Below are 22,086 nucleotides of genomic sequence, written 5' to 3' on the forward strand. Positions count from 1 at the left end.
ATGCCACAGGCTGTATGGACAGATACACACGTCAGAAGTACCTCTCAAACAGGGTGGGGACGGGTGACTGCAGGCTCAACATTTTTCTTGCTCTTTTTTTTACTGCGTAAGCCGCTCTCTTCCTCTCTTCCTGTCCCTTAACGTTACACCTATCGTATTTCTTACCATACCTCCTTGAGCTGTATTCAATTTAAGTTCAAGCCTTTACGTTAGCCTACACGTTTCTTCCCCATAAGTGGGTAACGGTATGACGGCTATAATATGCAATTCAATTGGAGAATACTGGTGAACTATAATACGTGACGTGAGAGTGCCTATCAAATGCACTCCACCCCATTCTTATTCTCCTAGTTATTTCACTCGTACTCCCGACCTTGGATAAATTAAACCCAAGGATTCTGAACAAAAGCATTTTTGAACGAGAAAAAATTGATGAGAGTAATGATTTCATATACTGTAAGCTTTTACTATAACAATCAATATATCCGCAGATCTCCCGTCGGTCGGCTTGCATTTTTCGCTATTAACCTTTTTTTTCTACCTTCAAAAGCGCTCCCCTTTAGTTTTCTATGGCAGTATTAACTGCTCGATGCGAGTGTTTCGGAAGAATGGACCATTACCTTCAATATTTCTATACTAGTATCTTATACAGCCCTTCAACTTTAAAAAAATTTGTCCACGAATGTTGGACTTGCCCATGCCTCTTAAAATGCTTCGTTACCTATCGTAATCTGCTGCCACCTTCCGGGAGTTGAAGTAACTAGTTACAGCTGATCGAGTGCGAAAAGGATCTCGGGGGCCTCACCTTTGAGCGTGCCGTCAGGCGTCCTCTGAGGCGAGTCCATGAGCGCGGCGTGCGAGCTGGACTCCTCCTCGTCGTCCTCTTCCTCCTCGTCCAGCCGCAGCCGGCTCTCGTCGATCACCAGCGGGTGGTCGTCATCCGGAAGCGGAACCAGGTGGCCGCCGCTTCCGGGTCCGCCTCCTCCTCCTCCTCCTCCGCCCCCAGTCCCGCCACTTCCGGGATCCTCCATCCCGCCGCCGCCGTAGCCCACCAGGGGCGGCTTCAGTGATTCCTGCTGTGACGCATACAGAACGGTGCGGGACGACGAACTTTACTTTAGACTGTTTACAACAACGCTGCCGCGAAGATTGGCGCAGTTTAAGTCTGGTGCAGCCGGAAGTGATTTATCGAAATTCGGTCCTCAAGATAGAAAAGAAAAAGGTGTGACGTCATGCTTTGGGATATATGTGGAAGTTTGGGAGAAGAGTTTAATGCCAGGGAGATGAAGAGTTTAATGCATTAAAAGCCCCATGGAGACAAAATGCATCGCCAGCTATAAAATCCGCTCATTGGCTAGAGGAAAGTGACGTCATCAGAATGGAAGCGACGTCATTGCCGGTAAAGGCCTCAACAGTTGAAGACGCTATCGCATTGCCAATCTATAATGGAGTTAGGTGTCCTCGTGAATTTTTCTGCCGAGAAAACCTTGAAAGTGATGTTGCAGTTATAGGATAATGACCGGAAACACAGCGACACGAAAGACGGGTAGAAGATGAATGGTGCACTTGTTAATAAGCCGGCCTGTGCGGCGCTTACCTTGAGCTTGGTTTCGAGGATGGCGTAGCGGGCGCCGGGCTCCGGGGCCACTTCGGCCATGGCGGCGCCTCCGCTGAAGGGCCCCGCGTACGCCCCGCCTGGTGGCGGAGGCGGGAACTCGCGGTGATGTGGCTGGGGCTGCTGCAGGGCGCAGTCCGAATACCGCATGGCCGGCTCCAGCTTGGGCTCCTGCTTCACCTGCGCGGGTGCCCCCTTCGCTGTCAACTATAACGACCGGCGCACCACTTACATTAGTACGTGTCTAGTTTAAGGATTACTTTCTGCATGCAACCTCACGCAGTTTTGGTAGTGGGTTGATTAGTTACTGCTTAAAACGCAGAAGCTGGATACAACCAGAAGAAAACAATATATATCTTGCCAAAGCTAAACGATAGAAGGGGAACTTTGTAGCTAACAATTAGCTTTAGATCAAATTGAGGTGAGCGCAGGGAGCTGTGGAAAGGAAAATGATAAGGGTAACGTTAAGAGAGAGGAAGACAGCAGGGTGGGTCAGTGAGACAATGCGAGTTAATAATATCCTTGCTGAAATAAGAAGGCAAAATGGACACGAGCAGGGCACGTAATGTGAAGGCTAGATAAAGGGACCATGAAGGCATTAAGCGGACCATAAACTGATATTTACAGAGATTAGGAAAAGTACACTGCAGTCGGTGTTCCATCACTTGTCACCACATTGCAGAAATTTTAATGCTAGCTTCATTAACACCGAAGCTATCGCCGATTTGCTAGCCCTCCTGGCCTCCCTCAACTCATATGCCCCAAAGCTCAACGAAAAAAAAAACACAGGTCGGAACTGCACACCTACGCGCCCCATCTAGCCCCATCCCGCCACGCCTCCTGGGCACGCCCAATGAGCAGACTCGTCCAGTCTACCCGCTGACGTCATTGGGTAGGGGCGGTTAAAAATAAGCGGTGAGGTGTCGCCCTAATCGGTCGCGAGCTACTGCAAGCAGCAGTTTTTCAAAACTCTCTGTAAGGTACACGGTTTACGCAATACCACCGCCACAGATTTGTTGAACTGGAAGATGGCCATCAAAATCATTTGAGGGTCCCTTTAAGAGTAACGAACTCGAAGTAAGAGAAGGCTAGCGTAGCAGGTGGCAGCAGAGACTAACGTGGGTACAGATTAGGAAATCAGCATGTATAGGGCGGCTACAGATGGGGCAGTATGGAGTTGATCTGGAGACCAAAGGAATGAAGCTCGGTTGATTTTTATGGCAAGATATCGTACAGTCGAGGACAAAATCAGTGGAGCAAGTGATCCCCAAACGAAGCCGATAGCTCCATTATTATCCGGCAGCTAAAGCCTACAATTGCGGATATGCAAGAAGTGGATTATGACGTTCACCTCCACAAGTATGGTCTACAACCGGCGGCTAATAACGAAACTATAGAGTTCGTTTGCGGATCACGTGGTCCACAGACTTTTGTCTTCGACTAATAATTAATTAATAACTGTTTTTGGGGAAAGGAAATGGCGCAGTATCTGTCTCATATATATCGTTGGGCACCTGAACCGCGCCGTATGGGAAGGGATAAAGGAGGGAGTGAAAGAAGAAAGGAAGAAAGGGGCGCCGTAGTGGAGGGCTCCGGAATAATTTCGACCACCTGGGGATCTTTAACGTGCACTGACATCGCACAGCACACGGGCGCTTTAGCGTTTTTCCTCCATAAAAACGCAGCCGCCGACTGTAAACGCTCTTTTCGCCGTACCCTGACAAATAAGCTCTGACGTCTCTACTCTTCTAAACGATGCATGCAAGCAGTGGGTACAGACCTGGACGTGCGGCATGCCGCCGAACATGAGTGGAGGTGGTCCCGGTGGAGGCACCAGCGGAGCCACCCGTGGGGCGACGACGCCGCTGGGCGGACTGCGGGAGGCACGCCCACCGGCCGCACCGCTGCCTCCCACGCCCACCGCACCGCCGCCGCTGTTGGTGCTCGGACGGCGGCAGCAGTCCTCGCGGCTGGGTTCCTCCAGCTGCGATGAGAGAGAGAGAGAAAATTGACGTATCGTTTACGCTGTGTCCTCTAATGCGCTAATATCAACGACAGCCGCGTAGCTTTTCGCGGCTTCGTGTGACTTTATGAATGCCATCTTCAGTGAAATCAAAACCCCTCATCTTCTCCCCGCCCCTCCCAGCTTCTATAGCGCACTAGGTTTTTGTAGGGAGTAATAATGTGACGTCACGGGCGCCATTTTGGCTCCAACGCCAAGTTTCAAAGGTGCAGAGCAGAGAGGGTGGTGGGATAAACCGATTAGAAACGCTCCGGAGCCTTTCGGTGCGCTGTATGAGCGCCAAAATGGCTGCCACTATATGGCTTGAATGCCTACTCCATAGAGGAGTGTTAAGCATATGGGCGCCAAAATGGCGGTCACTACGGCTTGAGTGCCTGCTCCATACAGGGCAGTTGAGTGTATAGGCGCCATAATGGCGGCTACTACGTGCTGAGTGCCTACTCCCTATAGGAGAGTGAGCGTGCCGGAGCTGTGAGTTCCTCTCCGCCGGCTTGCACCCTCTCTCACCTCCTTTCCCTAACGCGCACGTAACAGGGTTACGCGTCGACAGCTGCGGGGTTTTCTCATAAACAGCTGTCGCTGAGAAAAGTTCACTAAAGCGGCCGAGGTCCGCGTTCGTGTTGTTGAGGGTAACGGGGTTGTATCCTAAAGCGGTGAACAGGTATTGAAGTAGAGTGTTCCAGGAAGACGTTAATTTGCCCAGGAGGGCAACCCAGAGCCCCCCGTGGGTCGCTTACGGGATCCGCGTCTCACAACTGCGCACGAGCAGATCGCCCTGAGCGCGACAGGTAGCGCCACGTTCCCGTCAACAGCGCGCCTCGTCACGTGCCCGTGAACAGTGCAGCAGATGCATCGGCAAATAATGAGTCAGATGACAATGAGTCACATGAATAACGGAAAGTTGGGTGAGTGGGTTCGCACTTGACGTAATTACAACAGCACATTAAGACAACGAACAAAAGGCAGAGCGCCCGCATCGACTTCGAGAAGTGGGGGGTCCGACTCCCGCTGCTGGCTGCTTTAAGCCATGACCAGACATGGTGCTTGGCTTTACCATGGTGCATGGCTTGGGAAAAGGTTGTATATATCCTAAAGGTGCATGGCTTGGGAAAGGAGTGTACGCCATCAAATTCTGTCACTGTGGGCTTGAACAGGTAGTTAGTTATAAGAGCTCTACCGTCGTCTTATTGTGCTGTTGTATTTATGTCGAGTCGCAGGAGCCATTAATAGGACCAACAAGTCACGTGACTCATGGGCCATGCCATGTCACCAATTGGTCACGTGGTCGATTAGTAACATAACCAATGATGATACCAATTATAGCTGTCACATTATGATAACGTCAGTTGGTGCGCGCTGCGGGATTTCTGTACAAGGAGCCTGACCCTGCCAAAAAATCCGCAGGGAAATAATAATAACAAGTTTTTTGGGGAAAGGAAATGGCGCAGTATCTGTCTCATATATCGTTGGACACCTACGATATATGAGACAGATACTGCGCCATTTCCTTCCCCCCCCCCCGAAAAAACAATTATTATTATTTACCTGTGAATATTTTTTTGCTGGGTCAGGCTCCTTGTACAGGGACCCGAAACTACATTAAGGGTTGGCAGTGCAATAGCATTAGAAGCTGTTGGTGCCTTTACCGGAAGTGAGTCATTTCCGATTTGGTGACCTCACTTCCATCTAGTCAATGAAAATTGTTCAGTCCGGTGACGTCACGCCCTTCGAGCCAATGGGCTAATTTTATGAGCGACATTTTTTTTCCCGACGAGGCTTTTACTCCTAGCGAATTAGAAAAAGGGTTATTTATACTGCAGCTAATATTTGTGAATGTTCCCAGCTCATGTGCATCAGGTGCTTCTATATTCCTTATTCCTCCAAACTTTTCTTCGCAACCACTTCCTCGATATAGACAAGGACCGGAGACGCAGCTAAAAAGCCGTGTCGGGACGGACAACCGCTCACTTTGAACCGGGGCTGATCCACGACGGCGTGTATCGAGGCGCACTCTTCTTCGATCTTGAGCAAGCTGCCGACGTCGTACGCCTCGCCTGGCCTCCCGGGCCGCGCCGCCAGGGGAAGGGTCGCCTCAGGCCGGTTGGTGGCGCCACCGTATGGTGGCGCCGTTGCCGAGGAGGGCGCCATTGGTCCGCCGCCGAAGGCCCCGGGCGCCGCGGGGCTCGAACACGAGGACTGCGAGGAGCCGGCCGTGGCCGCGGTGCTCGCCACGTCGGGTGTCGCCGGGCACTGGGTCGACGAAGACGACGACGAAGAGGAAGACGACGATGAAGAAGACGAGGACAGCGATGGCGGCGCCGGCGTCGATGACCCGAACGCCATCTGTCGGGAGGAAGTGCGACAGATAGAAAAAAGATTGTGATGATAATGTCGCGCAACACACGGATCTTGCAAGACGATAAGCAGTTTCCTCACTTAGGTGAGATTATTTCTGATTTATTTGAGCCACGTTCTAATCGCCATTGTTGTGCTGCTAATCGTCTAATAGCCATTACTGGTTCGAATGTTCTGGTAATAAACCAGATAAAAATGACGTGCCATTGATAAGGTGTTCGAGATGATGATGATGACGATGAACTGTAACATTACGCTTTGTATCAGGTGAGCACAGGCCTTCGCCCTATCCGGTATAAGTCAAGAGAGAAAAAATAAAAAGATGTGAGGGGTGGAGGGAGGAGTTACTGTTAACGTCGGGGGAGTGTTCACCACATAGGCTATATAGATAACGTCGTAACGACATCTGTCTGAACGGAAGAAAACAGGTGAGATAGAAAATTTTCACTTATGTCTGCGAACCTCCGGCTCCTAATGATGCAGATACATGTTCACAGCCATTTCCTGCCGAATGTCATGTGTTCTGTGGAGATTAACTTCTTTTTCTCCTTCTTCTTTACCTCAGTCAACATGGCACATACCCACGCGGGGGGATTGGCCAATGTGTAGTGGCATAAACAAAGAAATTTCCATAGGAGATTACGACAAAATTTTAGCACCAATCATGAATTTTAAAAAAATTGTATCAATAAAAACGACAGAATATTTAAATAACATACAGAATTTTGGTGAAGAAAGAAGAACTCAAAGAATATTAAAATAATTAGCAAATCAACCTACCAGTTCAAAATATGTAATCATGGAGAATCCCAGAAATTTAACCCAATGCAAATACTTTGTCGTTCGCACCCAAACGATAATAACACTGGCAGAGATAACGGGAGCCCTAACCTGGAGAGAGGGACCTCCAGGTAATTTTTTCTCTGAAGTGCGAACTTTGTACAGTAGAGGAGAAAATGGTCTACAGATTCAACCTCCCCGCACGTCACTAACTTCTTCGCCCATTACTTTTGTTCCTCGACTTCAAGCTACTCTTCCTCCAAGATCACGCCGGGTGGGCAACGCACCTGGCTCCGATCGGGCGTGGTCTCCCTAGCGCCGTGTTCGGCGTGGCTGCTGTCTTCGTCGGCGTCCCTCGCATCGTCCCTCTGGCGGCCCGGTGCTGCGCTGGGCGGCGTCAGGCGGTCGCCGGGGGTGCTGCTCTCACCCCTGCTCGTCTCTGTGTCCATGGACTCTTCGTGGTCTCTCGCCACCCTGCGCGACGCAGCCATGCTTCCGTTTTTCCTGCTCCTCATCATCCTAACAACCAACCTGTTCTCGCCAACTCCCTATTCTCGTCTGCTCATCTGACTATCAGCTGCCCTCCACCTACTTCTACCTTCTCTTGGATCAACTCCGTTACCCTTAGGAACCGTCTGTTATCTGCTCTCCTGATTACATCTGTCGCAGTAAAGAAAACGTGAACTTTGAAATGACAGGTTATGGATGAGTTGATTAGGCATTACCATAACTAGAGCGCAAAAGACGGAAACGAAGGCAACAAACTATCGTTGTCGCCTGTTGTCGTGTGCTGTGCATGAGATCACGCATTTACGGGCAATGTTTCGGAAAATCCCCACTGCGTCTCACCTCGGTCCCTTGTGCAATTTGAATGGGCTGATGCGATTAGTACCAACTTGTAAACATCCCACCGCGTACATATAATGGACATTTGTGACCTTTTAACGAGCTGATGTGTTTGCAACCAGCTGCAGAACAATTCCATCACGTTCTCACAGTACACGCCGCTCCATTACTAGCAATTAGGAACAGCTACTAGCTACTGCCGCTAAGCCTAGCGGAACCTAACGTTCTGTTCTACAGCCACTCTGTCATTGTCTTCATTTCTTACGTCACGGATGGTGTCAACGTGCTGCTTTTGAAAATTCAAAGCCAGGGAACAAGAAAAGCTTCCTGGTAATGCCTGGTAATGTCTACCATGAACATTTCCGTCCTTCGGATGAGCTGAACCGCACACCACGAACTGGAGGATGTTAACACCGGGCCTCTACCGCGGGCCTTTGAGTCCTTTTGATGAGTTGACCCGTTAACGACCAGCTCTACCGCGGCCTGCACCACGGGTACACTGACCTGGGCGTGGAGGCGGGCTGGTCGGGGCTCGAGTCCGGCGGCGAGAGGGGCGACCGCATGGGCGATCCGCCGGGCATGCTGCCGTTTGAGGAGGAGGAAGCGCTCAGCGTGACCACGTCCTTCCACGAGTTGGCCACGGACTCGCTGGTGGCCCTGTGGTGCTGGTGGTCGCCCGGCGAGCTGCTCTTGTCGAACAGGTTCTCGAACATGGGCTGCACGGCGCCCAGACCCCGGTCCTCCTCGTCGGCGGGGAGGAGGAGGCCGCCCGTCAGGCTGCGGAGCGCCGCCTCAGCCTCTAAGATGCGCCGCGCGTCTTCGTCCTCCGCGGCGCCGCTTCCGGCTCCGGTTCCGCCGTTGCAGGTGGTCCCGCCTAAGCTGCCGCCTCCACCGCTGCTGCTTCCACTTCCCTCGGCGGCGGTGAGCGTTGAGGAGGTGACGGCGTTCGGACCTGGGTGGAGCGGTAATCGTGGAAGTGATCAGTAATGGAGAGAAATTATGGATTAGGAATGCAGGGATTAAGGATGAGAATTAATAATAATAATAATGATAATACTTTATTCGACCATCATGCGGTACATGATGACGGGGAGCCCGGAGTAAAAGCTGCCCATTGACAGCTTGACAGAGCCCTGGACCCCCTACATTTTGGCAACAGCAATGAAGGTCGAAATGAAAACTTATTACAGTGGAAGAAAAGATATCGTAAGCTATCACGAAATAGCACTTCAAGGTGAAAAAATACACGATCACAAGAAAAAAAAACACCAACAAAACATTAGCACAGCCAACCATCGACACTTTTGTTATTACAGAGAGGTGGGCAAACATGCAAAACTAATTAGGGTTACAGGTTTTGAGGAAGGAGTTGAGGAGAAAGCTAAATAGAGATCAGGTGCAAAGATAAGGAGAATGGCGTGAAAAATGATATACTTGTATGTTTGTAAAGAAAGAGGGGGTTAACAAGGCAGAAAGCGCCAACACATGCCCGGAAGTAAGAGGCAGGAAGTGAACGCGGAAGAACAATTGGATACCACAGAAGAGGGATACCAGAAAAGAACAGGTACGAAGGGAAGTAGATGAAAGTAGGAATGCGAGTTTGAAACTAGCAAATAATTATCAACGCAGAAGAAATAATGTGAGCGAAGGAGGTAAGGGAGCGTGTACCCGGTTTCAGAAATGAGCCGGAGTCGAAACGATGCTTGTGGCATGTGTTGCTTTCACACTGTTGTCCATTGTTAGCTCAGCTGCATAAAAGCTGCAGCGTTTAACTAACAAGACGCCTGCGTACCCTCTCCCAGAGTTGCTATTAATTCTTGCCCGTCAGCGTTTACATTGTTTTTCTGAGCCCAACTCGACGGCTGCGTTCAGAACCAGTTCTGTGTATTTGAACCCCCAAGATATCTAACGACGTGGAGAGCGACATGCGTATGCAAATTACTTACGCACGTGGGTACGGCTGGCTGCATTTTAATCTAGTCCCCCCCCCCCCCCCCCCCTCTTTTTTTTTCAGTCGTCTCGCGTCGTTAGTCCTCTCGACGAGCATGAACAGAAACCTTGACAACATGAACTCCAAGCTGGTTTCACTGCAATGTTATTGTGTACAGTGGAGAAACCAATATGAGAAATTCGGGACCACGGCATGTAGTTTACTTGGATGTCACCACGGGCCGCATGACTTTGAAGAATTAAAAATAGAGAATTGACGTCATTCGTGACGTAGGAAAGAAAGAGAATGACCGTGTGGCTGCAAAATACATTCTAATATAGGCCACTACGCTTAGTTACACTGGCTGGGCGCTGTCCAAAATTTCTTAACCTTAATGTAGAACTGGCTCGGTATTGGCACATCCGACTTTGTTTGACTGACCACATGACACGCAGACATACCCCTGCAAATTACATTTAGCTGCAACTGCACAATCTTTCGAAGATACCAGGTGCAGTAAAGTGCTTATTAGCACGCGGCTGAAAGTAGTCACGAGTTACCACGCCTTTTAAGCGTTAAAGCAAAAGAAAAAAGAAAACACATAAGTTAACTTTCGTACCAGCTTGTGGAGCGTCGATTGCTTCCCTTTTGTAGAACAATAGGCACGGGTTCGAATCCGTATACGCTGGGAAAGAGCACCTGTTCATTAGAATTGCCAACAAGACGACTCATCGTAGGATATTCCGAAAGCACCTTCTCTCGCGCAGAGTGTTCGTGCGTTGCTGTCCTTGTCCGCTGACCCCGCTATAGCTTCCTGAACGTTGCGCTTGTATGCACTAACACAACGTCCAGATATGAGTTCAGCGCTTACCAGAGTCGGGGACGTCCCCCCGCGGAGGTGTCGGTGTTCTGGTCGCCGGAGGGCTCGGTGCTGGCGGAGCTGGTGGTTGTGGTGGGGCCGCCGGTGCAGCGGGGTTCCCCCCACCGGTGGCAGTGGTGGAAGAGACGGTCCCCGGGGGCGGTTCGGCCTTCAGCCGCGGGAGGGCGGCGTCATCGTCGCAGGGCCGCGCAGCGCTCCGCTTGGCGCCCGCTGATGCTGCGGTGGCGCCTTCGTCGCACTCGGCCCTGCGCTTCCTGCGTTGGGTAGAAGGGTCATTGCATTGTGGACAAGTGGATTTACTTATTCACGCAACATGCTGTTTCTCGTTCATCTTAGCGTGTTCAAAAAAAGCTCGATAACAGCACCAAATTTCAAACTCTCACGTATTGTTTCGCCATCTTTTGGTAGACAGCCGAGCTCTTCCATAGCATTTGGGTGCCTCACTTCAAGCTCTTACATATTGTCTCGCCATCTTTCGGCAGACAGCCGAACTTTTCCGTAGCAGTTGGGTGCCACCAGTAGTTAAGGCCGCACAAGGACGCAAGAGTGCCGACATACCACAGTGGGCCTAGTATGGTTGTTACAGCCTTCGCTAAGGCGCTGTCATAATGCGGTAAACGACGTTTCTATTTTTTTTTGTTCTGTAAAGTATCTCGTTTCACTGAAGATGCGGCAATAATGTACCATACTGAGTAGCGTACCTAACGTGATGTTATTGGCGCTCTTTGGTCAGTATGCTGTTGCATTAATAAAGAGACAAAAATAATGGTATTATCGTCATAACCATAATCCCTTCTAAGGCTGCGTATATTTCGGGGGACATATTTCCTGCGCTGGTGGCAGTGAAATACATTATTCAAGTAAGGTGAAATGCCAGAAACGAAATCCAAGACCGGCTTACCGTACTGAACACAGGACGATCGCTATAGTCACAATAGATTTCAGTAACAAGTCGCAAGTCCAACTCCTTCGCTCAACAATTTTTTCCCTACTCTTATCACTGAGCGATTTTAAGACATAGAAATGTGCCCGGTTATGCCGACAACGTCAATTTCAGATGGTTGCGACGGGTTCTCAATTCTACCTTGCACCGATACTGCTTCGAAGCCACTCACCTGCTTGTTTCTTGAGCCGCTGTTGAAGTGAATAGAAAGGTGGGGCAGGGAGGAGGATTAGAAAGGAAGTTAGTGAAGCCAGAACAGAGCTTAAAGCACCACGTTTGGTCGCGTTAAGCAAAAGATGTAACGATCTGCATAATAATGTGTGTGCATGTATGTAAGGACTACCTGAACTCTTCAAATTTCTTGCGGCTCGAATGTTTCTCGAACGCAATGACATACGTAAAAGTTATCCTGCTAGCAACGGGGGTGACCACCAGACGATAAAACGTGCACTGAGCTTAAAGCATGGCTCGCGTCGCTAAGAGAGCATGGGCTATCGGGCGCAAAACTCTTTAGGGCACTCTAAAGGTGATTTAAGCCCACAAACGCCATTCTTGTCAGGCATTACATAATTTCATTGTCACGGATTAAAAAAAAAACGTGAGCTTGACTTTAACCTCCAGTGGTGTGGTCTTGGTCCGGCGGCTAATAATTGAGCTATCGGCTCCGTTTGCGACTCACGAGTCCTAGAGACTTTTTTCCCTGCCTGTACTCGCTGGAAGTAAAATACGGGTGCCATCTTTGTTATTTTTCGGGAATAATTGTTGAATGGAATAGATAACACCAAGGTATAATAGCTGGATCATAAATAGTTGCGCTCGTATGATTCCGTCGCGTTGCAGTACCATTACATTCAGCCGGCCACTACTGGCCTTGTGATACCAAGAGGTTCGGGTGCTGTCACTAGAATGGCGTTAGCGACGAAAGGGTAATTCTCAACCCGTCGCTTAATTATTTGGCTTAACAGCTCGCAACCACTACGTGATGCAAAAACTTTGTCACACAGATACCTTGCGGAACTGTACAGAGATATACCCATGGATCTGAAATAGACACCTACACTATAGATGTAGGCTACCTTACCTTAGCTACTGAATTTCATCCGAACCAAGACCATTGTTTCGTTGACGTCAGTAACGAAACTCCGAACTTTGGCCCGACTGTTGCCTACGATTAGGTTTTGGAGTTTAGCAGATCGGAAGATCGGAGCGACAACTATTAGCTAATAAGTCAGCTAGTGCTAGCATCCTGCAACTTTTTCTCCCTGACATTTGCTCGTCTTAAGCAGCGATGAGCAGTTCACCCGAATGCCGCAAGAGGCACGACGGTCACCCAAATTCTGAGTTTGGGACGAAGTAGGGGGTAAAATTTGTTTCCTACTGAGATCCACTCAGACATGTTGCTTTCTAAGCAACAGCTTTGTTGAAAGGTGAACGTCTTCCCATTAAATTGATTAGTTGGTGTAAGGCTTACAAATCGACTCAGGGCATGAGGGACGCCGTTGTAGAAGGCCCCGAAAAATTTCGACCACTTAGGGTTCTTAACGTGCGCTGACGTCGCTCAGTACACGGACCTCTAGCATATCGCCTTCATCAAAATGCGACCGCCGCGACCGGGACCTAAACCGTGTCTCTGGGGTCAGCAGTCGAATGTCATAACCAGTAGCTATACCGCAGTGGCCCGTCCCATCAGGATTTTGAAAGAAAGGAGGCTACATACAGAAGAGACCTAGACAAGAATATCAGTGGGATGTTAGCTGCTGGAACGTACCGGGTGGTCCTTTGTTGCGCGAGACTTTCCGCAACTCCTCAGCCTGGAAAAGATAAAGCGAGAGAGATAAGAAGATAAGCCTTAGATAAACAGTGCTGGCGGCGTACACTACTCGCTCCCCGGGGGAAAATTCGATTCTGTGGCAGACGATGAACGAGGACAGCTGATTACCGAAAACGCACTGTAAACGTTATGAGCTTTATGAGCAGCTTTCTCATTAAACGCATGTACACCTCCCGTGGTACACATATATTATCAAAAGCGGGGTCGGTCATGACATCATTTCCGGCCACTAAAGACATTGCGGCGCTTTACCTGTTTGTCTCCGAGGTAAAGGAGGCCACGCGCACGCATGACGTGTGCATAATAACGAGTATGTATGTAGCTTGGTTTATGCGATAATTATACTAAGTTAAACAACCTGAAAAAGTATAAGGGTCCCTAAGCATTCTGCAGTTCAGAAATGACATGGCTCCTAAGGCACCCGCAGGCAGATTTCAGGTTCATGGCTAAACAGTTTCAAGCAGTTTTCACGCAGGTTTGTCGTTCAGACAGCATCAGACAGCTTCACACAACTTCAGACAGATAGACCTAATTGAAAAGGGGCCGCTGTCAATATTTAGCGCAACCGCACAAACACAACGGCCGTAATTTTTCTCTCAAACTTTAGTACTCTCTATAGGAGGTATTCACGTGACGTCACGGGTGCCACTTTGGTGTTTAACGCCCAGCTTCAGCGGTGTAGACCAGAGGAGGGGGGAGGGGGGGTAACCCCGATTAGGCATGAAAACCGAAATGGCGACCACTATGGCTTGAGTGAATACCTCCTATATAATTTCCAAACTGCGTAAAGCTGGTGGCTGTTATCATATCGCGACTAATGCTTTCATTGCTTTGGCTGTCTCTTGCATGATGCTCCACAAAACATGCTATAGTTTCGTTGTAGTAACCGCACTCGAAAAGAAATGTCTGCGAGGCTATCGCATCTGAACCTTGTGGCATGTATTGATGCGAAGCCCCATCAGCGCGGTAAATTTGAAGGGCTCGTTGTCGGCAGTAGTTTTTTTTTTTTCTTTCCATCAGACAGTTCCGTCGTTGGGCATGTCAAACCATAAAGGACGGTTTAAACGTGAATCACAGCGCAGCAATGCTATTCTCTTGAAAGCAGTCATTGTTTAAAAAAACATATTGGTTCTCGAACAGGAGTAACAGGGACAACGTGAAGTCATCCGTCTCGCCCTGGCCGCTGCTGAGATCGAGGAGATCCCGGTAGGCGGCTGAGGGGGAGGACATGGCTGGGACCGAGCTGCTCCTAGGACGCCCGCCAACCTTTTGACGGGTGCTGATAATTGTTATTTCTCCCTTTCTCACCTTCGATCGAACACGGACGCTCAGCTACATATGGCGCCCATTTGTTTATTCGAAAATTTCACAAAACATCGTGCCTCGGTGAGAAGGATCAAAAGACGAAATAAAATAAGAGAAATAAGAGAGAGTTTAAGGACGGGGAGAATTTGCTTATTAGCATCCGCTAGGTTATATAGTAATCTCATTCCTTGTTTGTATGCGCAGATTAAGGCTGACAATCTAAGTGTCACAACAGAAGCGCCGTTAGCAAAACAGCCCCGTTCAAAGAGACGCAGATAAATGGCACAGCGAGCGAGTGACAATAAGCAGAACCTTCACACGCAAGAGCGATCACGCCGAAGTGCGGTTGCATCGCAATGCTAGCGTGCGCATTCACGAGCGACCTTTGTCGCCGAGCGGCCCAGAGAGGTCTCTCGGCTGCTTTGCCCGCGAGCGCACACCTGCAAATGTTCCCCGCGCGCATAAGCAAAGCAAACAAAAATATAAAAGAATCAGAGCGCTCCGCGAGGCATGCCTCACAGCTGTTAGCCAAGGACGTCACATTCAGCCGCACGCGAACGTATAGCTGTGGCTCAAAACCGCGTGGCCTAGCGGCTGTTATTTCCTCCAACTAATTTCCCTGAAACCCGAGCTCTAACTCTCAATGCTGTTTAATGAAGTTTCACTTCGCAAGGAGAGGTTCAACTTTTGAAAACGCCGCTGCTGTTCGCACCAACAACGGACAGACACGGAAGGCGAGTTTCGTCACACAGAGCGTCATCATGCATAGCGGGAGTGTGCCGGCATATAGGCTTACGCTAGCTCGGCTTTCCTGCACTACACATACGCGCAAGCTTTACGGCAGCGCCGCTAACGTTGTCGTCAGGCCGCCCGGCATGAGGCGGTCGACGATGAACGGTTTATAAATACGCGAGCTCTTGGAGAGGCCGGCCGGGGCCCACAGCGTATTTAGTGCGTGGGTCGGGTTTACCTAGGGGTGGCTTGGTGGGGTGCGTCGCTTGGGCGCCTGCGCTGGCTCGGCGGAAGCGGCCCTTCTTCGCCCGTAGCAGACGACACACACGCACACACACTAAATGCTCCGCACTAATGGATGACTGCGTCACATTCGTCGGCGTGCGCGGCCTCACTTCGCACAGTCCCGCGACGAAAAGGTGTGTCTTTCCTTTTTTGCGCTCACGGCGAAACTGGTGAAGGGACTTGATTTGTTCGCGTTGTGCTGGTGAATCAAAAGAAACTAGGCGACGCTTTCGGCGAGGCCGGTGCTGGCGCGAGCGAGCGTAGGGCACGCGAGAGCGGCTGCGCAGACGCGGATCGATGGCGTTAGGAGAGAGTGAGGGCTGCGGCGCCGCATGGCGGCGGATTCCGCAGACGGTGGCGTAGCTGACGCTCTGCTGGATGACAGATGGCAGCAGCTTGGTGGTGTAGAGTTTTGCTTCACGCCGGGACGTAACGGAGCGCGCCGTTCAAAAAGTAGCAGGCGAGTGAAATAGCCCACTTCGTTAAACAAAAAAAAGTCATGTTATGCAGGCCGACGTGCTCTTTGTGTAGGTGATTTTAATGCGACCGTGTTAAGGAGCTCGAAAATCGGTTTTTGGGGAAAGGAAATGGCGAAGTATCTGTCACATATCAGCGGACACCTGAACCGCGCCGTAAGGGAATGAACAAAATGGAATGAAAGAAGAAAGGATTAAAGAGGTGCCGTAGTGGAGGGCTCCCGAATAATTTCGACCACCTGGGGATCTTTAACGTGCACTGACATCGCACAGCACACGGGCGCCTTAGCGTTTCGCCTCCATCGAAACGCGGCCGCCGCGGTCGGGTTCGAACCCGGGTACTCCGGACCAGTAGCCGAGCGCCCTTACGACTGAGCCATCGCGGCGGGTTGTGTCTCGCAGAAAACCGGTGTCGGCGTTGTGGACCGTTGGCGTTGGAGGTGGTTGTTGGCGTTGTAACACGAAACGCGGCCACCAGTGTGCTGTGCGATGTGTGTGCACGTGAAATATCCCCAAATGGTCAAAATTATTCATGAGCCCTCCACTACGGTACCTCTTTCTTCCTCCCTTCTCTCAGTCCCTCCTTCATTCCTTCCCTTACGGCGCGATTCAGGTGTCCGCCGAGGTGTGACACAGATACTGCTCCATTTCCTTTCCAATTTCAATTTCATTTGTAACACGAAACACGAGAACCTTCGAGAGAAATAACTTTAATTCGCACTCGTCAAAAATGACTGGGGAAGTGGCGTTGGGTGCCCACCGATATGTGAGACAGTTACTGCGCCTTTGCTTTCCTTTAAAATCACAATCACAACGGAGACGCACAACCTCGAATTCAGGGAGCAGCCCGTGTACTGTGTTGTTGTTGCGACTGAAGGAAACCCGCCGCGGTGGCTCAGTGGTTAGGGCGCTCGACTACTGATCCGGAGTTCCCGGGTTCGAACCCGACCGCGGCGGCTGCGTTTTTATGGAGGCAAAACGCTAAGGCGCCCGTGTGCTGTGCGATGTCAGTGCACGTTAAAGATCCCCAGGTGGTCGAAATTATGCCGGAGCCCTCCACTACGGCACCTATTTCTCTTTATCTTTCACTCCCTCCTTCATCCCTTCCCTTACGGCGCGGTTCAGGTGTCCAACGATATATGAGACAGATACTGCGCCATTTCCTTTCCCCTCCAAAACAAAAAACCAATTATTAGACTGAAGGAAGAAAGAAAAGGAAAGGGCACGGGCCTGCCAATTGGCTCAAGCTGAGCTACAATCGCTGCCACGTGCAGATAGTAGGACATATGAATGAGATATGAGAGGAAATACCGAAAGGACGCGCATCGCAACAACTGCGCCATCTAAGCGATGACGACGGTTTAGCAACAGCTACTCCCGAGGACAAGGAAACCTCGCCACATCTGCGAGAGCCCCTAGATCCCAGCGCCGTAATTCAAGGAACCCACAACCTCCCCTCCCTGTGTACTGTGCGATGTCAGTGCACGTTCAAGATCCCCATGTGGTCGAAATTATTGCGGAGTCCTCCACTGCGGCATCTTCTTCTTTCACTTCCTCCTCTATCCCTTACCTTACGGCGTGGTTCAGGTGTCCACCTATATTTGGGAGACAGTTACTACGTCATTTCCTTTCCTCGGCGGACACCTGAACCGTGCGTAAGGGGGGGGGGGGGGGTTAAAGGAGGGAGTGAAAGAAGAAAGAAAGAGGCGCCGTAGTGGAGGGCTCAAGAATAATTTTGACCACCTGGGGATCTTTATCGTGCACTGACATCGCACCGCACATGGGCTCCTTTTGTGTTTAGCCTCCATCGAAACCCGGCCGCCGCGGTCGGGTTCGAACCCGGTTATTCGATGGTCTGTTTTCAGACGCCTCCAAGAGACTCCGAGCGCTTTGTCCAATGGGCAAGGCGTCGCGCCGAACGGGCGATGGCGTTCCGTGGACTCCCGGCCAGCGCTGCAACACTGTGCCGCATTCCACTCTTGAAGGCGAAGCTTAAGCGTCCGCCAATTTTTTTTTCTTGCTGACATGAGATCCCCTTATGTTGAAGTAGTACTGGCGTTAGTCCCGGTTTATACCTTCTTCCGGTTGCTTCAGTTTTGCAACACTATTAAAACGAAAAACGAAAATGATTGCAGAGTAAGACATCTGCACGACGCGGGATTTTTCGAATGCATTGCGCCGTTCGGCTCACTTGCAAAGCGGGGAGGGGAACGTCACCCCAACCCGCGCCAAAGACCTTTTCTTTAATAATAAAGTTTACCTCCTCCTCCTCCTTGCAAATAATTATTACTGAAACAGGCTTAGAACCGGAATTTGCGCTTGGAGGTTAGGAAGAAAAGAAGGAAAGTGAATAAATGAATGAACATATGTGTACATGAGCAGTTGCACTGTAAGCGTAGTGTAACCCGAATGATTTATATCAATGTAAAGATAAACTTGTGAGTTTCCGAGGCTAACTCCTGGTAGCTAAAATTAAGCAAATTTTATACAACCTCAGAACGCATCTTATGCTTCAGTACTGCGCATTTATAACTCCTTCGCACTTCCCACCTTGATGACTTTAAAAAGTCAGCTCGTACGTTTATCGCTTCAACCAGAGCAAATCACAATTTTACTTTAGTTTTGTACCAAGAAGGTGACATATGAAAGATGTCAGCGCTGGCAGTGTTTCCTACTCTTCGACTATGGCCAAGAGGAGTTCACAAAAATGCCACCAAAGAATGCTCTGAATTCAGAACTAATATCAAAGAAGGCATGATTGGCAATTGTGGCGACTCACTAAGGTCGCTACAAACATTACTAGCATCTCATCCTCATCACCACCAACAAGCTTATCCACTGCAGGTCAGATGCTTTCTACACTGCTGTACAATATTGGTTCTACTTAGCCGTCACCGACTGTTGAAGCTGGCTTGTTTATCATACACCCAGCCCTGACTTTCACCAGCCCCAGCTGTGTTATTTCTCACTCTAAATCTCCTGTGTTGCTCTGACGGACAATCGGCTCTCGATTTGTCGCATTACATGAACCTTACCAGTACGTTTCTACCTCTTTATTTTCACTGAGATGGCCATTACTTTCATTTGTTCTGTATGCAATGAAAGACAGCAGCGTATATGAGATGTATACTTATTCATCATCATTGTCCAAACTACGCCCACTGCAGGCCAAGAGCCTCTACCGAATCCTTCCAATTAACCCTGATCCGTACCAGCTGAGGCCAGTACACTATCCTCGTAAACTTCCTAATCGCACCTGCCCTGATGACTCTTTGACGCTCGCTGCTACGCTCGCCCTATCTAGGAATCCACTCCATCACCTTAAGGAAGCGAATAACAGATATAACGTATTATTATTGAACCAATCGCGCGTCATCGTTATATATAATTATAATTGGTTTTGGGGGAAAGGAAATGGCGCAGTATCTGTCTCATCGTTGGACACCTGAACCGCGCCGTCAAGGAAGGGATAAAGGAGGGAGTGAAGGAAGAAAGGAAGAATAGGTGCCGTAGTGGAGGGCTCCGGAATAATTTCGACCACCTAGGGATCCTTAACGTGCACAAACATCTCACAGCACACGGGTGCCTTCGCGTTTTTCCTCCATAAAGACGCAGCCGCTGCGGTCGGGTTCGAACCCGGGAACTCCGGATCAGTAGTCGAGCGCCCTAACCACTGAGCCACCGCGGCGGGTTCGTCATCCGTTCCTATTCTTCCTTTTTGAGCGTTCACCAGGTGACTGAAGACGTCACAGAGATCACGTTAGCACAGCGTATGCCACTAGCAGAGCCTCTTACTGCGACGTCAAGTCGCCAATATGCGTATTGACGACTGGTGGTTGCGGTAATCGGTAGCGCTACGTGGTTCATGCTCCGCTAAAACTTTGCAATGCCTGCCAGTTCTACCGCGATTCCTACACGAAGGACGCTATGAGGGGTCAACAGCGATACCGTCGTAATATGTCGTAAAAGATACGTCCAACATTGGCCAGACCATAGGGGAGGGTAGAGGGTGCTTAGGGCTCGTTACCCTCAATTTCGTGTTCACTTATAATAATAATTGTTTTTTTGGGGAAAGGAAATGGCGCAGTATCTGTCTCATATATCGTTGGACACCTGAACCGCGCCGTAAGGAAAGGGATAAAGGAGGGAGTGAAAGAAGAAAGGAAGAATTAGGTGCCGTAGTGGAGGGCTCCGGAGCAATTTCGACCACCTGGGGATCTTTAAAGTGCACTGACATCGCACAGCACACGGGCGCCTTAGCGTTTTGCCTCCATAAAAACGCAGCCGCCGCGGTCGGGTTCGAGCCCGGGAACTCCGGATCAGTAGTCGAGCACCCTAACCACTGAGCCACCGCGGCGGGTTCACTTCGTTCACTTCGTAAACTTGTTCACTTCGTAAACCGAGGGAAACGGCAGAATTCTTTGTGATGAAAAATCGGCACATCGGTAAAATCGGTGTTCACCACATCACGGAAGGCGCAAAGAGTAGAAAGGACAGTTGTAAAGAACTAAAGAGAAAATTGCCCAATGGAACAGTCGCCATGTTACTGCTTACGAACTCTGTTAACCTGTATCCCACTGCGTTCTGAGGAACAGTGGCAAGAAGATATGCGGCCAGAATTTGGTATCGCTCGCGACCGAATACCTTATGAGGTTCTCCGTCTAGTTCCTGACGGAGTGGGCAGTGCACCACCCTTACATGCACCCTACATAAGGTTTGATGGGTTATACGAGGACGGTCTAGTTTTCACTTTCCATCACTTCACTTCAATCAATCAATCAATCAATCAATCAATCAATCAATCAATCAATCAATCAATCAATCAATCAATCAATCAATCAATCAATACAGTGACAGCCTTTGTACATAGTAGTAATAGCAATAATAATAGTACTATAGAAAGCCTTAACTGCCTTCCTAAGGGTGAGCACTTGAACCACCGATTTAGGGAAGGCAGGAAGGTAGGAGTGAAAGGAGAAACAGTCACTGTGGAAGGCTCCGGATTAATTTCGACCATCTGGGATTCTTTAAACGCGCACAATCAACATGCAGCACACGAGCGCCTTTTGCACTTCGCCTCCGTCTAATGTAACGGCTGCGGCCAAGATTGGATTCCCTACCTTGCATTTCGTCTTCATTATGATTCAGATGCCACAGCTGGACATAAAAACCCACCACTGAGTACCTAGCAGCAGAACCCTGCAACCACTCGAGTGACCACACCGGGAGCATAACAACGTGAATTGTGCTCACCGGGGTCTGGTCTCGACATTTAACCCAGCTGCAACCATTGCAACTATAGAATAAAGCGCGCTATAGGTTGCTCTGCTGCGAAGGCTGCTGCAGTTATAAACAAAAATCTCCGCTCTGAAGTCTTCTGCTTATGAAAAAAAGCTCATGACAAAGGCAGCAGTTGCTGAGAAATAAATATGCAAACGTTCTGGGAAGATACCATAGTATGCCTCACCACATAGCAGTCACAGGCGTCTGCCTTTCCTGGAGGGCTGCTTAGCGAGGCTCATATGAACTGGCTAAGGCTGCTGAGATGACTTTAGACGAAGCGACTATCATTGGCCTCGAAGCAACGGTGCTGCTTGATGCAGGAGAGCACAGGACGGCAGATAACCACATATCAAATGAGCCTCAAAAGGTAAAATGTGTGCACGGAATTAGCAGGGTAAACATCCGTTTGAACCTTTGCCGGTCTGTACCGGGTGTTTCAGGGAAGACATTTAGGTAATTTTTAAAAATATGATTTTTGAGGTAGAAACATGGCTTTTGCGGCTAAGGTTTGCTGAACACCAGAAAATCGATGAATCATCTTAACTAATAAGTTGGTGAACTAAATTCCAATAATTAATTTTTAACTACTGGAGTTAGGCGCCTGGTTGCAATTAGAGATTTTTAAACGGTCGTTAGTAACCGCCATATCAGTTTTAAGAATTTATTAAACGCGGTTACCCTCGACGCTGTGGCTCGACAAATTTTGGCTTCATAGTGCCAAAATACACGCGCCTTCGAAGAGTATGCAGGCAAAGCAGTTTCTCCAGTGCACGTAACTACACGAAATAGCCAAAGTTTGTCT

At 49.6% G+C, this 22,086-nt stretch overlaps 1 protein-coding gene across 16 annotated transcripts in view; it reads right to left on the reverse strand.

Annotated features, from left to right (window-relative positions):
- LOC144107724 (uncharacterized) overlaps positions 1–22,086 on the reverse strand; it is a 260,626-nt gene that overhangs the window by 31,008 nt on the left and 207,532 nt on the right. For 9 of the 16 annotated variants that reach the window (XM_077640867.1, XM_077640863.1, XM_077640859.1 and 6 more), the window contains 9 exons: positions 13,141–13,183; positions 11,545–11,563; positions 10,421–10,683; positions 8,124–8,571; positions 7,061–7,247; positions 5,607–5,981; positions 3,396–3,599; positions 1,598–1,795; positions 806–1,076 (listed from right to left, as the gene is read on the reverse strand). In XM_077640867.1, coding sequence (XP_077496993.1) covers positions 806–1,076; positions 1,598–1,795; positions 3,396–3,599; positions 5,607–5,981; positions 7,061–7,247; positions 8,124–8,571; positions 10,421–10,683; positions 11,545–11,563; positions 13,141–13,183 — 2,008 coding nt within the window. Of the gene's footprint in view, positions 1–805; positions 1,077–1,597; positions 1,796–3,395; positions 3,600–5,606; positions 5,982–7,060; positions 7,248–8,123; positions 8,572–10,420; positions 10,684–11,544; positions 11,564–13,140; positions 13,184–15,478; positions 15,813–22,086 lie in introns of those variants that run through there. The other 7 variants (XM_077640866.1, XM_077640858.1, XM_077640871.1 and 4 more) reach the window with 6 other exon arrangements.

The sequence above is a fragment of the Amblyomma americanum genome, chromosome 10, assembly GCF_052857255.1.
Source record: "Amblyomma americanum isolate KBUSLIRL-KWMA chromosome 10, ASM5285725v1, whole genome shotgun sequence".
Classification (NCBI taxonomy): domain Eukaryota; kingdom Metazoa; phylum Arthropoda; class Arachnida; order Ixodida; family Ixodidae; genus Amblyomma; species Amblyomma americanum.